At 40.1% G+C, this 16,637-nt stretch overlaps 1 protein-coding gene across 3 annotated transcripts in view; it reads right to left on the bottom strand.

Moving 5' to 3' along the window:
- Positions 1 to 16,637, bottom strand: part of NT5DC3 (5'-nucleotidase domain containing 3) — a 61,916-nt gene that overhangs the window by 36,579 nt on the left and 8,700 nt on the right. For 2 of the 3 annotated variants that reach the window (XM_087449024.1, XM_087449023.1), the window contains exon 2: positions 3,545 to 3,729. In XM_087449024.1, the coding sequence (XP_087305150.1) occupies positions 3,545 to 3,729 (185 nt within the window). Of the gene's footprint in view, positions 1 to 3,544; positions 3,730 to 5,335; positions 5,433 to 16,637 lie in introns of those variants that run through there. The other variant, XM_087449025.1, reaches the window with a different exon arrangement.

The raw sequence follows: 16,637 nt of genomic DNA, 5'->3' as shown, positions 1-16,637 counted from the left end.
TACAACTCTGTGGTCCTCCTCCCCAAATCCCATTACCCCAGTCTAATCACGAGAAAAACATCAGACAAATCCCAGGAAACGGGCATCCTAAAATATACCCAACGAGTAACCTTCAAAACTGTCCAAGTCATCAAAAACAAGGAAAGTCTGAGAAACTGTCAAAGCCAAGAAGAGCCTAAGGAGACGTGACAATTAAATGCAATGTAGTGTCCCGGACCAGGGGTCCCAGACCAGGAAAAGGATGTTAGATAAAAACTAAAGAAATCTGAATCAAGTAAGGAATTTAGTGAATAATAATTTATTAATATTGGTGCTTTAGTTGTAATAAATGTACCACAATAATGTAAAATGTTAGCATTAGGGGAAACTAGGTGTAGGGTATGTATACAGGAACTATTCTAACCCTCCCTTTGTATCCTTTGGTGGACATAAGAAATGAAAACACAGATACAGTTACCATCCAATATTTTTCATTTCCATTTTTGTAAAAATTTGTTCTTGTAAAAAAAAAAAAAGAAAAAGTAATTAAGAAGGGCTGCAACTTTTAGATTTGCTTTTTGGGAAGATGCTAAATTGCAAACTTACTGTTCTATGACTGTGCATCTCAAGAGCAGATGCCTTTCCATCTCTACAAGTACATTTAGTCTTGCCAGGAGAAATGGCACCAAACTCAATGCTTCCAGCAGCATCTTGGAAGAATTACTTTCAAATCCAAAGCAGGAGAAAAATCTGCACAAGCGTAATTGACTCTATTAATATGCCAGATATAATTAGTGTGATGACACACTTCTTTTATCAAAACAACAAACAGACATAACGGGAATGAAATTTCAATGATCTTAAATCTAGAAGCTTTTCTAATTATAACGATTGCACCTTTTTTCCCCAGAACTATTTCATCTCTCTTTCCCCACATTTCATAAATTTTTTATCTTCGTGAATATTTTATTTTCATATGAACAATAAACCCATAGAGTAGAAACAAAAGGTGTTGTTAGTCCCACAAGGGGCAACGTGGAATAAATGAGAGAGCATTTGCACCTTGGAAACAGATCTAAGTTCAAATCCTGGTTCTGCCTCCCACTGGTCTTGTGGCCTTGAACTACCGGCTTCACTTTATAAGCCTCAGTTCCCTCATCTGTAAAATAGACAATAGCTATTTGCAGGGTTGTCATGCAGATTAGAAATAATAGTAATAGCTAACATTTATTGAGTGTTTTCTATGCACCAGGCAGTTTTCATAAATTAACTCATCTAATTATCACAATAACATTGTGGGGTAAGTACTGTTACTGAGCCCATTTCACTGGGGAGGAAACTGAGGCCCAGAGAAATTAGGTGAGTTGCTCAAGATCACTGAAGAAATAAGTGGTGAAAGCCAGGATCTGAACCCCAGTGGTCAGGCTCTAGAATCTGTGTTTTCAGCACCTGGCAGACAATCAACAGACGGTGCTGTTAGTGTTATGACCCTCATTTTATAAGTGGTATCAGAGTCACAGAAAACGCTGCAGACGACCTGGGACTAGAATGCCTGCACCAACACAACACCCCCAGCAGGGTGATGGAGAGATGGTGCGGGCTGGCAGATGGGAGAGCAAGGGCAGGACCACCTAGTTCTTATTCTGCATCTATCCTCACAGCCAAGGGAAAGGATCAGGGGTTAACTGGAAGAGGAGAGAATCTCCTGAACAAATGGAGAAATGCAGCTGGATGGAAAGTGGCTAGATGAGTTTACATCTAGCAAAGAGGCCATTCCTAAAAAAAGCTGGCCATTGGCTTAGTGGCAGAAAAGAAGGTTATTTTTTGGCAAATGCCATTTCTGCATTTTGAATAAGGACAAAATGAGTTGCTCATTAAATCCACTGATAATCAAAAGCTAAGGGGATCAGGAAATATACTGGATCAAATGGTGAGGATCCAAAACTAATGGAAACTTTGGCTGCACAGAGGTGATGGTCTCCCTCTATTCTGCACTAGTCAGACCTGACCTGCAGTAACATCTTCAGTTCAGGGCCTCACATCTGAGAGGGATAAACCAGAGCACACACAAAGGAGGGTGACCAGGAAGATGAAAAGACTAGAAAACAGGACAAATAAGAATGGTTGAAAGAATAAGGATGATCGGCCCAGGAAAAGAGAAGTCTTGGTGGGCATAATGGCTGCTCTATTCAATACCCAGGCCATTACTTGGACAGTCAAGAATAAAACATGAGTTTCCATGATTTGGGTTTCTGGGTTACTCAACACCCACCCACTCCACCCACCCCAGTCCACCTTTGCTGACAAACTCCTTCTGGACCCCAATGAAGTAGCACCTTCTCTGTTGTTTTCTCCGATTCTCTCAGGCAGAGAAAGTTGTTCCAAGTATCCTCTACACATCCCTAGCTCTCTGTCGAGATGCCTGCAGAGGCCTCCACCAGGGGGCTGCATAATTCATCTGCTTACACAACTGGAACGAAGGAATGAAGAAAAGAGAACAATGGAGAAAGCTATATGAAGGCAGAATTCCTCAACCCACGGAAGAATTTCCCAAAAATCAGAACTGCCTCCAGGAGTAAGGCACTCCAGTCTGAGATGGAGATTCGAGCTGCCCTTTTCAGGATGCTTGGGGTCGGCGGTGGGAGGGAGGGTTCACAAAGGGCACAAAGGGCACTAGTCCAGATGACCTCTGAGGATGCTTCTCATCCTGGTTCCTGCAATGTGTACTCAAACTAGACTAGAGAAAAGAACGTTTGATTTTGAGTGTTTCTTTTTTCCTTCCTTATTATAAGCTCTTGACAATACTATGCATCAGAAGACATTCAAACATCTTTACATAAGAACACAATTCAAATCAGTGATGAGGGTAAAACACCGCCTATCATTTGAAGAATTCCTTTTAAAAGGAACTCAACAGGCTGCCCCTTCATCAGGCCTGGGAGAAACTACATCACTGCTCTGCAAGAAACAAGCGTGCCAACATCTCAGCTGAATCTCCACTAATGCATTGGACAGTCTTTTGTCAAAGAGACATCTAAAGATTTTTTTTAAAAAACAACTATCTTCTGGGTACAAAGTTTCAGTTATGCAAGATAAATAAGTTCTAGAGATCTATTATACGGCACAGTACCTATAGCTAACAATATTGTATTATATACTTTTTGCTAAGAGAGTAGATCTTATATTAAGTGTTCTTATCACACACACACAAAAACAACAATAATAATAATAAAGGGGGCAGGAGGAAACTTTGGGAGGTGATGGATAGTTTAAAACCTTGATGGGGGTGATGGTTTTACGGGTGTATACCTATCCCCAAACTCATCGAGTTGTATACATTAAATCTGTACAGCTTTTCACATGGCAATGTACCTCAATAAAACGGTTTAAAAAAAACTATCTTCCAGATAGAGTCATTTGGCATGGAACAAAATCTACTCATTCATTCAGCAATGTTTTACTAAATGGCGTCTATCTGCCAGGCACGAGACCAGGTCAGCTCACAGCTGTTCTTCAAATGTCTACAGGACGGGGGAGGACGACGGAAAGGTCCCCGTGCTCTCACCCGATGTTCATTGATGAGAAGGTCTCGAGCGGCATTAAATATCAGTGTGTGGAGGTGCTTTGAATAAAACACCAAGGTGTAGTCATAATCAAAGCCGTAGATTTCAATGTCCGACAGGCTCATCTCATTGTTTGAGAAAATGGCATCTGGATTCAACAAGTTGTTCATAATTGAAGGAACCAATTCTAGAAGTAAAGAAAAAAATACATTATACCATACAACAAATACGGGTAGCATGATTCCTAAATAAAATGAGTACACTAAAGTGCAAGAGTGATTTGCTTTACCTTGAAAACATTACGCTGAGTGGAGGAAGGCAGTCACAAAGGACTACACGTTGTATGATTCCATTTACATGAAATGTCTAGAATAGGCAGATCATAGACACAGAAAGTAGATCAGTGGTTTCCTAGGACTGGGGGGAAGGGGAGAAATGGAATGACTGCTAACGGGTATAGAGTTTCTTCTTGGGGATACGAAAATGTTCTAAAATTGATTATGGTGATATCTGAATAGCGGTTGTGAATATACTGAATGAGAGACTTTAAGTGGGTGAATTGTATGTGAATAATATCTTTTTTTTTTTTATTTTTTGTTTATTGCAGTAACATTGGTTTATAACACCGTAAAAATTTCAGGTGTACATCATTGTACTTCTATTTCTGCATAGATTACCTCATGTTCACCACCAAAATACTAATTACAACCCATCACCACACACATGTACTGATTTATCCCTTTCACCCTCCTCCCTCCCCCCTTCCCCTCTGGTAACCACCAATCCAATCTCTGTCCCTATGTGTTTGTTTATTGTTGTTATTATCTACTACTTAATGAAGGTCAAATACTGTATGTAAATAATATCTTAATAAAACTTATTAAAAAAGAATATTTGCTTCAACATCACAAAGGTTTGTTTTATTTAAAAAATAATACATGCTAGTTACAGATTTTAGAAGATAGAGAAATGTATAGATAATTTAAATATCACACATCATCTCATAACCCAGAAAAAAACTATTAACGTTTTATGTATTTGCTGCCAATATTGTTCTAAGTACAGTCATGCGTCACTTAGTGACAGGGATACATTCTGAGAAATGTGTTGTTAGGCAATTTCATCATTGTGTGAACATCACAGAGGGTACTTACACAAACCTAGATGATACAGTCTACTACACACCTAGGCTATATGGTACTCATCTTATGGGACCATCGTCATATTTGCGTTGTTATGCAGCCAGTACGTGACTATATATTTTACATAGTTGACCTCACACTGTATACACAGCTTTGTACTGTGCTTTCTTTTTTTTTTTTTTTTTTAAAGATTTTATTTATTTTTTGCCCCCAAAGCCCCAGTAGATAGTTGTATGTCACAGCTGCACATCCTTCTAGTTGCTGTATGTGGGACTCGGCCTCAGGCTGGACAGAGAAGTGGTGCCTCGATGCGCACCCGGGATCCGAACCCGGGCCGCCAGCATCGCAGCGCGCGCACTTAACCACCAAGCCACAGGGCCGGCCCTGTACTGTGCTTTCTAAATTTAATATTCTATCATGATTGTATTCTCCCATCATTACAGACTTTCTGAGAATATAACTTTAAACCAGTACATAAGATTTTGGTATATTACTGTACCATAATCAACCTATTACTCTATGTTATACATTCAGGTTTTTTCCTATTTTAAAAAAATAAGACTATAATGAGCATCTTCATATGTTAATCTTTGCCTTTCAGATTATTTATTTCAGATGGTTTGTTAAAAGTGTGATCAACCCCCAGCATACCATCAGGGTCCCCTGGATCCAATGTCAGTTTTGAGTTTCTTTTTTGAGCACTTCTACCTATTTGGAAGGATTGCTGTTTCATGACTTTCATTCTTTCTTGGAGGTCTTCCAAAAACTCATTCTACCTTACAGTTTCCAGGAGTCCACTGGACCCTTTTAAAAATCTAAAATGCAATATGAGATATTAGTGATCTTATTTTTCTGACATCTTGAAACATTTTGCTATTTTATCATTGTAGGAATTATTTCATCATTACTCATCAACTATTCCCACCTATGATTTTTTAAAAAGACTAAATTAAGAAAGCAGGAGACTGACAGAAGATCGTCTAAGATGGTGCAATGTGAAATAAATCATCAGCACGACATCATCCTTCAGGTTCCTCATTGCACTGCCCAAAGTATTACATAGTCTTCAAGAAGGTAGAAAAGAGGTCTGAAGATACCATCTTTGCAGTCATTTTTTTTAGCTTTCATGGAAAGCTAAATGAATGAATATCATCTCATTCATAATTTTTCATTTTCCATCCATAAGAGCAAAAGAAATAAAACTGACAGAGCAGGACATTTCACAATTATTAGATGAGTCAGAAGATGAACACAAAGAGACCGAGAGCAGCTCTCTAGGCTCTAATGATAATGGATAAATTGATCACATGAGCAAAATCTCAAACTGAATCTTCACTCACCATATCCTAGAGGAAATCTAGGATCAAAGACTGCACAATACATTTCTAAAGACAAAAAGGAAATGCGATATTCTCATCCAGTGAGCCATTTAATAAGAAGAATCTCATCGTCTAACATTTTGTGACAAGAACAGACCACCCTATTTTATTAAAAGGATATGTGACAGTATTCTTTCACCTTTTATGATGTTTGTGCACCAAAATTTACTTGAAACAGCTCATAAAGTAGGCAAATGCTGAAAAGAGGTGACTTTTTGGAGATAGATACAAAATAACCAACGCATGCACCCAAAAATCAAACGATGTCTTACTACTAAAATCCAACTGTCCGTATTTTATTACTCTTTATGTTACTAAGGACAACCTCCTGACTCCACTATAAGAGTTAATATTTATTAAGCACTTACCATGTACTACATGCTATCATAAGCACCTTATATCATCTCATTTAATCCTTACAACAACCTTATGAAGCAAATACCATGATATCCCCATGTTATATATGGGGATACTGGAGGCACACAGAAATTACCTAATCTGCTGAAGGACACACAACCACTAAATGGCAGAGCGGGGATTTGAACCCAGGAAGTCTGGCTCCAGAATCTATGCTCTTCACTCTCTTGCCCAGGATCATGGGAATCAACAAGCATTTGAGAAGGGTGCATTTTTCCAAAATAAAATGGAGTCAATCCTTCACCATTTCGGTACTTACCACAGGGTCTACAGTGCTCCCCCTGCCCTTCTGCTCACTTCTTTCTGACCAGGAATTTCACTCTAGGGGCCACCTGAAATACTCAAAAGGTACTACTTTCGCAGGGTGACAGCTCCATTCAGGGGACTGTGCCAGCCGCAATGCAGTATTCTGAGCATTTCAGAAGGGTCCTTACAGCTTTGGGGCTTGGGTCTCTCTGAGAACCTAACAGAGACTACAGAATCCTTTCTCCAGAAAAATGTACATACAGATTTTGCAGAAAATTTCAGGGCGGTTGACCCCTGAAGCCTATGCATGGTCACCAGGTAAGCTGTCATATTACACTAACTTAAAACCAAGCCTTTACATCCCCACACAGAATGTCCAGGCAAAGGAAGGCAGGAAGGACCGCATTTCTCTCCCACTGACAACCTAGATATGGAGAGTCTACTGGAAATCCAAAGAGTCGAGATACACCAACAATTCCCCTCCTTCATTAGCTTCTTTTGTCAAAATCAATGAGACAACAACCTTGGCTCTTTTTTTCTTTTGCAAACAAGACCAATCTGAAGACAGTAAACAGACAGTAACGTTCTAAGAAACTTGAAGGCAGACGGTTCACAAGAACTAGTCCTAAGGAAGGGAGAAGCTGGCAGTCCCGAGCTCTTTGGCATCCGACACCAAAGATCTCCTGGTCTTACATAATCCATGGGCCACTGCAGAGGATGCTATTTTCTGAATATGACCTTCACACGGCCCTGTCCTTGCAAAGTAAGTGAAGCGGGATCACTTACAGAGTGACCCAAAGCTCTACTTGCACAAGTGACCTTTGCAAGGGAAGTTCTAACAGCCCGTTTAAATTAGAAATTTATATTTAGAAACGGTGTCGGCAATAAAGTCTATCTCCCTTTCTACTACCTGAGAAGGATATGTGAAGCCCTCAAGGAAACACGACCACGATGGAAAATCACGAACAGCACATCTCCGAAAGCTGCCCAGGAATCCCCGCTGGAGGGAAAGCCGAGGTGCGTTACTCATATAACACCATTCCCAGAAAGCCTGGCTGTTTCATTTGTCATCACTCAAAATAAACGGGAGGAATATCAGAAGCTTAAAAGGGATCTCAACACTCCATGCAACCACTTCAAGAAAGTGCTAAGAAGAAAACGAATAATTATAAGGCAAGAGAGAAGAATGCCAACCACTCACAAAGAGGGAAACGACCTGTCAAGACTGCAGACTCTAAAGCATGAACGGAAGGGCCCTTGACGAGTCAGTTACGCACTTTCCCACAGCAGAAACAGGAGTGGGTACACATTTAGAAAGTGAATTCCGTTGCACATAAGGGATGATGACAGCAAGACTACACAATGAGCACAAAGAAGTGCAGAGACGGCTCTGACCGGAGCCCGGCGCCATCACAGCCACCGCAAGCGGGAAGCCGAGCTCTCAGGGGACAGTGCGGCCGACGGGGAACCCACGGGCACTCAGCAGTTCCCAGTTTTTCGTCTGCTAATCCCATGGAGCACTGGGAAATGTGGTCAACAACCTATAGGAAAAATTCATAAGCCTACTGGGTTTTGTTTTTTTTCTTTTTTTATTGTGGTAAAATACTCATAACAAAATCTACCATCTTAACCATCTTTAAGCGTACAGTTCAGTGGCATTAAGTCCATTCACATTGTTGTGCGACCACCACCACCATCCATCTCGAGAACTCTTTTCATCCTGCAAAACTGCAACTCTGTACCCATTAAACAATAACTCCCCATTCCCTCCTTCCCCTAGCCCCTGGCAACCACCATTCTACTTTCCGTCTCTATGACTTTGACTACTCTAGGTACCTCATATAAGAAAACTCCTATGGTATTTTTTGTCTTTTTGTGACTGGCTTATTTTATGTAGCATAATGTCCTCAATGTTAATCCATGTTGCAGCATGTGCAGAAATTTCCTCCTTTTTGAAGGCTGAAGAATATTCTATTGTATGTATATACCACATTTTGTTTATCCACTCATCTATCAACGGGACACTTGGGTTGCCTCCGCCTTTTGGCTATTGTGAATAACACTGCTGTGCACGTGGGTGTACAAATACCTCTTTGAGGCCCTGCTTTCACTTCTTTAGGGTATATACCCAGAAATGGAATTGCTGGATCATATGGTAATTTGACTTAATTTTTTGAGGAACCGCCATACTGCTTTCCACGGCCACTGCATTTTCTATATTGTTTTTTTTTAAGACCACCACAGAAGAATTCCTTCCTTGCCTAAATTTCATCTTTACCATTGACAGAGAATACAAATGAAGTCAGAACTTAGGTATAGAAGTTGGACGTTTTGCACCTATTCAAGGAAATATTTTTAAACTGCATAAAGATCTGAGTTTGGGAAAACAATTTTTGCCAAGTACTTCATCCCCTTCAATGCTCAGAAATGCTAAATGACTCTCTCTTAATAAAGGCCTCAAGCCTAACAGAGCAGCGTGTGGGGACAGTGCCAAGTAGAAATCCACGGCCTGAGTCATGTCAAGGAATATTCCCAATGTCCTCAGAAAGGCAACGTGGCTATCACTCAGCCCTTGGGTACTCAGCACTGGAAAGCTCTAAAAGTTTACCAAATATACTACTTGATCTCAGCATTAACCCAGGAACTAGTCAGATAAAGACAGAAGGGGCACAGGGGATGGGTCTGACAAACTGAGGTCCTAAAGGCAGCCTGTGGTAAGCAATGGTTGTGGGCACTGGTTGTTGGTACTCCCCCAGGGTGGTTCTGCCATCTCATGCTCACTCACATTCAGTTTGTCTCTCCTTCCAGACACACGGGAGGATTACAATCTCCCTCTACCTCACAACCCTGGCTCTGGCCAGCTCTGGCCAACAGACTGTGGGCTGAAGTGACATGAATCACTTCCAGACCAGAGCACTCCCTTCCCCTATTGTAGCTATCATGGAAACATGTGCTATGGAAACACCACAAGATAGAGGAAGCCTAGAAGCTAAGCTACCAAATGGAAGACAACTGCCCTGGAGAGTTGCCTGAGGCCCCAGTAGACTTTGCAAGAGTGAGAAATAAACTTTGGTTATAGATGTGTGTAGTAAGCCATTGAGATTTTGGTGTTGCTTGTCACTGCAGCATAACCTGGAATAACCTGACTGATACGCCTCCTGTTTCTTCAGTATGCAGAATTTCTTTGGGAATCTGCCCCTCCCCAACATTCAGACTGTATGGTCTCGGTGAGGATCCATTACAACTCTAGAAGGAGAGCATGTGACCCAGGCCTGGCCAAACAGACCACCTGGATTCCCTTTCCAATGCTGATTAGCTTGGGGCAGGCATGGGACCCCCTCTAGCCAATCACCATCAGCCAAAGTGAACCAATGAGTCCAATCAAAGAAATTTCTGGATTTGTAAGGGAATTTCAAGAAAGAGGCATTCTTTTCTTCCAAACTTGGACCTAAGAGGATATAAATCTGGAAATGTGAGAGGCCACTTCTAGGAACCTGAAAAAGAGGCCAATACGAAGAAAGCAAGGTCAAGAGACAGATGGAAGCCACCCAATGACATCACCTAAACTCGGATCAAGCCATGCTTGAAGCCAGTACTACCTCTGGATTTTTCAATTACACAAGCCCATAAAATTTCTTCTTTAAAAATTTTTTTGCTTATGTTAAATCATTTTGAGTTGGGTTTTTTATTGCTTGCAGCTGAAGAAGTCCTAACTAAAAGTTCATTTCAAAGATATTTAGCCACTCAAAGTTCTTAAACTCTTACTGCCTACAAGTTTTAACTTTTTAACCTGGCATCAAAAGCAGTCCCCATTTAGACTTTAATCCTCCTTTCCAATCTTAAATTCTCCTTCATATGCCCTATTTTCAACAAGATGGGTAATCTACTATTCTGTGTTCTCTACAATATATTGTAGTTGAGTACCAACAAATTAAATTTGCCTAGAATATCCAGTCTCTTCGTCTAACTAAATAAACACTGGTTAGCTTTATGAAAAGAATGTCAAGATTTTCCTTCACACCATACTGCAAAACAAACACCATGTGTATCAAAGAGTTAAATTTATTTAAAAACATTTTTAAAAGAAAAACACATAGATTATATTGATTTCACCTCTGAATAGAACATAACTTTTGAAATGTAAAAGCAATACAATAAATCACAAAAGGAAAACATCGACAGATTTACAACATAAAACTTCTAAACATCTGTATACCCAAAAATATCAAAAACAATAATTTGGGGGGAAGGGTTATTTATTGGACAGAAAATTAAAAGATAAACAGCAAAGGACTAATATCCTTAATATAAAAAATCCATACAAATCCAATAAATAAAAAGATAAGATATATCTCACAAGAGAGGAAATTAAATGGCTAATAAACATAAATGTCCAACCATTATAATTATTAAAAAAGAAGCAAATTAAAACAATTAGTTAACAGTAGCTCTCTCTCAAAGGTGGAATTGCAAACGATTTTACTGTATTTCATTTACGTTTTCTTCTATAATAAGCATGTGTTCCTTGGCTAAGGAATAAAAGTAAGATGCCATTCCCCCCTCTCAGATTGCAGTGGTGTTTTTGTGGCTATTGTTGTTGTTATTTGTAGGTGTTGTTTTAGGGGGGTTCTATTCTTGTTTTGTTTTTAGCAACAGAACACAGAGTTGGTGCTAGGAACAGGGCAGCCTCACTCCTTGCTGCTTAAGAATATAAATCAGTTCGAGCTTTCTGGAAAGCACGCTGGCAATAAGGATCAAGATCATCTTAAAAATATTCATACCCTTTGACCCAGTAAATCTCCTTCTAGGAATCTACACTAAGGAAATAGTCAGAGATGTGGATAAAGATTTATATACAGGGCCAGCCCCGTGGCTTAGTGGTTAAGTGCGCACGCTCTGCTGCTGGCGGCCCGGGTTCGGATCCCGGGCGCGCACGGACGCACCACTTCTCTGGCCATGCTGAGGCCACGTCCCACATACAGCAACTAGAAGGATATGCAACTATGACATACAACTATCTACTGGGGCTTTGGGGGAAAAATAAATAAATAAAATTATTAAAAAAAAAAAAAAGATTTATATGCAAAGAAATCCTTACAGTGACATTAATAAAGCAAAACCTGGGGAAAACATGCTCCCTTTGGAGCAGACGTATATCTCAGACATTTGAACTCAGGAACCAAAACGTCTAACAAGAATATGATCAGTAAGAAAAGCTGAAATGCACCTGAAAATCCTTGAAGTTCAATTTTTTGGTAATGCAAACCACAATCCTAGAGACATTAAGATTTCATTTTTCTTTATTTAATTAATTAGGATTTTTCTTTTTGGTGTACGTCCTATACTTCAAGCTGTTCTTCTAGAAAAAAAAAATATACAGATATGAAGTCCCTGAAGAAGAAAAGGAAGGGGAGGAAAAAGGGAGACAGAAACAATTTTTTTCTAGAGAATTTCAGAGCTCACAAAAAGAGGAGAAGCCTCCCTTCTCCCTCCACATACCACCACCAAGCTTTCTGTGCATCTCCCAGCGCCCAATGGACCGACAAATTATCCTAGAGGCTACAATTATGTGCATCTGCTGTGTGCTAGGCACCATATGAGGCAACGCACATGGACCTCACTTAATGCGAGTGCTAGTTATTATCCCCACTTTACAGAGGAGGAAGATGAGGATGAGGTGAGATTACCAGCTCAAGGTCACGTTTACTTCTTTGTAATGTATTTCTATGTTCCTACAACAACAAAAGTTAGAGCAGATTTAAAAATATTTGTTTTTCCCTAATTTGACCAAAGCTCAACGTGTGCTTATATTTCATAATACCCATATATTTCATGAATATTCATTAATATTCAAAATATTTTATGAATTATTTCATATTTATTTATCACAGCTTCAAATTCTCTTTTAAAAGTTCACATGTAGATTGAAAACAACTAGGTTTCAAAATTTCTTTTAAAAGTATATATACAGAATGAAAATACATGAAAAAAAGTATAGGGACTTTCTGTTTCTAAGGTGAAGCAGTATTTACATCTCCCCCACCGTCTCCACAACAGAAGACACCAAGTGTCCAAGGTATCCTTTTCACAACGAAGATGAACATCTATGGGGTTCCTTGCCCAGCACACCCCAACTCTTAGATGAGAAATGACCCTTCCCCAACTCTAAAAACAGAAGTTCTGGGTTCTTCCAGGACCCTGTCCCACCTCTCCAGCCGCCGCTGTTGGTCCAGGGTAGAATACCGGCCTCATGCTGGACCTCTCCTGGAGGCCTACCACCTGGGTAGGCACCTGCCTCAATCTAGGCTAAACCAGAGCCCTTCCCTTATTTCTTTGTTTTCATTTTATAGCTTTATTGAGGTACAAATGATGTATAATAAATTGCACACAAAGTATACTGTTTGATGAGGTCTGAAACATGGATATACCTGTGAAGCTAACACCCCCATAAACATTATGAGCATATCGAACATCCCCAACATTTCCTGCACCCCTTTGAATCTTATCCCTTCCCCTCCCTCCACCCCTGCCCATCACCAGGCAACTGCTGTTCCTCTTTTGGTCAGATTCATTTGCATTTTCTAGAATTTTCTATAAATGGGATCATACAGCATGTAGTATTTTGGTAAATTGGTTTCCCACTTACTCAACTGGCAGGAATTTTTTCAATAAGCACTTACTGTACACCTACTATATGCCAGACACCATACAGGGCACTGTGCAGGGATTATACACAAATAAAATAGTAAGCACCAACTCTGTCGTGAGCAACATCACAGGCAGTGAGGGAGACGGAGAAATGGCATGCTGACAGGTGGAGATGAGAGGGACTTAACACAGGGCTGGGAGTGCCCCCTGAGGAGCAGCAACTCAAACGTCATTTTTATTGCATCTATTCATCTAGAAAGAAGCTTTCATTCTTCCATTAGTTTAGATATTTTGCATCACCTCCAGGGAAAATCAATCCATGACAAACAGAATTACTCATCTGAATAAATAATGCATATGACATTTATACTACCTCCACTGAAAGTTAAAATTACATCTTTCATTACTCTGTAAGTAATATCTGTAATTGTGACTGCTCCATAGAAATTCAGTATGCTCGGGCTAGCCCGGTGGCGTAGTGGTTGAGTTCGTGCCCTCCGCTTTGGCGGTCCGTGGTTCGCAGGTTCGGATCCCGGGCACGGATCTGCGCACCGTGTATCGAGCCATGCTGTGGCAAGCGTCCCACGTCCCACATTAAAATAGAGAAGGATGGGCACGGCTGTTGGCCTGGGGCCAGTCTTTCTCAGCAAAAAAAAAAAGAAATTCAGTATGCATCCTAAAGTTCCAAATACAAAACTACACACAACTACATCTGAAATAAAATTATAGTCGTCCCTCAGTATCCGAGGGAGCTTGGTTCCAGGACCCCTGCAGATACCCAAATCCACAGATGCTCAAGTCCCTTCCATAAAATGGCGTAGTATTTGCATACAACCTACACACATCCTCCCGTATACTTTAAATCATCTCTAGATTACTTATAATGCCTAACACAATGTAAATGCTATGTAAATAGCTGTCATACGTACTGTATTGTTTAGGGAATAAGGACAAGAAAAAAGTCTGTACATGTTCAGTATAGACACAACCATCCGTCATAGACCTTTCAATCTGCAGTTGGTTGAATCCACGGATGTAGAACTCACAGATACGGAGGGCCAACCGTATACACAGCAATGGTTTAATGACAACCTAATCTTAAGATAAGTCATTTAATAAAAAACAAACTTAACTGCTCTAAAGAAAAGTAAATTTGGGGGGCTGGCCCAGTGGCATAGCGGTTAAGTGCGCGCGCTCCACTTCGGCGGCCCGGGGTTCGCAGGTTCAGATCTGGGAGCGCACCGAGGCACCGCTTGTCAAGCCACACTGTGGCAGCGTCCCACATAAAGTAGAGGAAGATGGGCATGGATGTTAGCTCAGGGCCAGTCTTCCTCAGCAAAAAGAGGAGGACTGGCAACAGATGTTAGCTCAGGGCTGATCTTCCTCACAAAAAAAAAAAAAAAGGAAACTTGTTTCAAGGGAAAAACTTCTTAGAAAATCTAATCATATCAAAAGACCAAATACTAGGCAAACTATCAAGAGTTTTTCATTGAAATACAGAGGAAGTAGAAAAGGAATAAATATCAATGCCTTCCATGTGCAGTGCATTGGGCACTTTTCATTATCTTAATTAACGTCACAAGAACTCCATGAGGTAAATACTGCTATTCCCAATTCGCAGATGAGAAAATAAGGCTGAGAAGTAATTGGTCCAAGGTCGCACAGCTATCAAACAATAAAACGCAGTTCGAATGCCTGGCAGAGTACTTAGCACATAATAGGTGCTTCATAAATGCCAGTCCATTTCTCTACTCATCCATTCAATTAATATTTTTCCTAGATTGGCATAATCCAGGAAACCCTCCATGTCCGTCCCCCACCCCCCTTCAGGGGATCTTTGAGGTCAAAACTATTTTTATAATAATACTAAAATCTGGTCGGCAGAATAACAGCTCTCCAAAGACATCCACATCCTAATCCCTGGAGGCTGTGAATGGGTCACCCTACATGGCAAGGGGGAACTAAGGTTGCAGACAGAATTACGGCTACTTATCAGTTGTCCTTAAAGAAAGTAGCCTGGGTTATCCAGGTGGGCCCAATGTAATCACAAGGGTCCTTAAGTGTGGAAAAGGAAGGCAGGAGACTCAGTGTCAGAGTGATGTGCTGTAGAAAGACCAACCGGCCATTGCTGGCTTTGAAAATGGAAGGGGCCATAAACCAAGGAGTGTGAGAAGCCTCTAGAAACTGGAAAGGGTAAGGAAACATTCTCTACTAGAGCCTCCAGAAAGGAATGCAGTCCCACCAATGCCTTGGTTTTAGCCCAGTGAGACCCATTGACTGCTGACCACCAGAAATACAAGATTATAAATTCGTGGTAAGTCACGAAATTTGCGGTAATTTGTTACAGGAGCGATAAGAATATAATACAGAGATTATTTGCCTTCTTCACTCTTGTTCTCTCACTAATGTACAGCGGAACTTTCCAGAGGCCACATGATGTCTGATACTGCAACAGACTGAACGCAGAATCAGATCTGAGGATCCAGCTGTCTTCTATTAATCCAGACATTACAGAAATTTGCAAAAATGTGAAACCATGACATCCTTCTAAAGTTCTTTTATTTTAGAAATTAGTCACTTTTCATAAAAAGTATGTCACTTATGTGACCAGGTAACAGATTTATTATTTTAAATTAATAAAGGCATATTTTAAAAATCTCTCGGTTTTGATTTCTAACACAGTCACTATCAGAATAACCTATACAAACAAAAACTTTGGGATCTTCAATAATTTTAAGTGTGTCAAAGAGTTCTAAGAGCAAAAAGTGTGAAAACTGATACCCTAGCTATGCCTGCCTTGCTCACTATTATAGCTAAAGTAACCAGCACATGGATAATACTCAAAAAATATTTGTTAAATAAATGGATACTCAAACAACGTTCTGATAGTCATATTAATTGTGTTTCTCAAGTAGATTTTCCTGCTCAAGGGAGCAAAAGAACATTCCAATCTACTTGGACAGTTATATTTCTAAATACAAATTAAAATTTTATTCAGGTTTATATATCAAAATCTTATAAATTCACTTAGTATATAAAACAGTTCCCCAAAACCCTAGTAAACTGAAAAAGATGAGTTTCTCCAAGGACCAACCCATTAAAGTACAAAAATTTCCTTTAAACCCAGCCTGATCAATCACCTCCGCCTCTCTTCTCTCTGCACCATCTCAACTACACAACATGCAGTATCTAACATTTTTAAAAAGTAAAAATAAAAACTATCATTTTCTTTGAAGCACTTGCAAATGTGTGACAGGCATATA

This window comes from Ceratotherium simum, chromosome 25 (assembly GCF_057802395.1).
Source record: "Ceratotherium simum simum isolate JZ-2026a chromosome 25, ASM5780239v1, whole genome shotgun sequence".
Classification (NCBI taxonomy): domain Eukaryota; kingdom Metazoa; phylum Chordata; class Mammalia; order Perissodactyla; family Rhinocerotidae; genus Ceratotherium; species Ceratotherium simum.
This window is presented reverse-complemented; position numbering and strand designations above follow the sequence as displayed.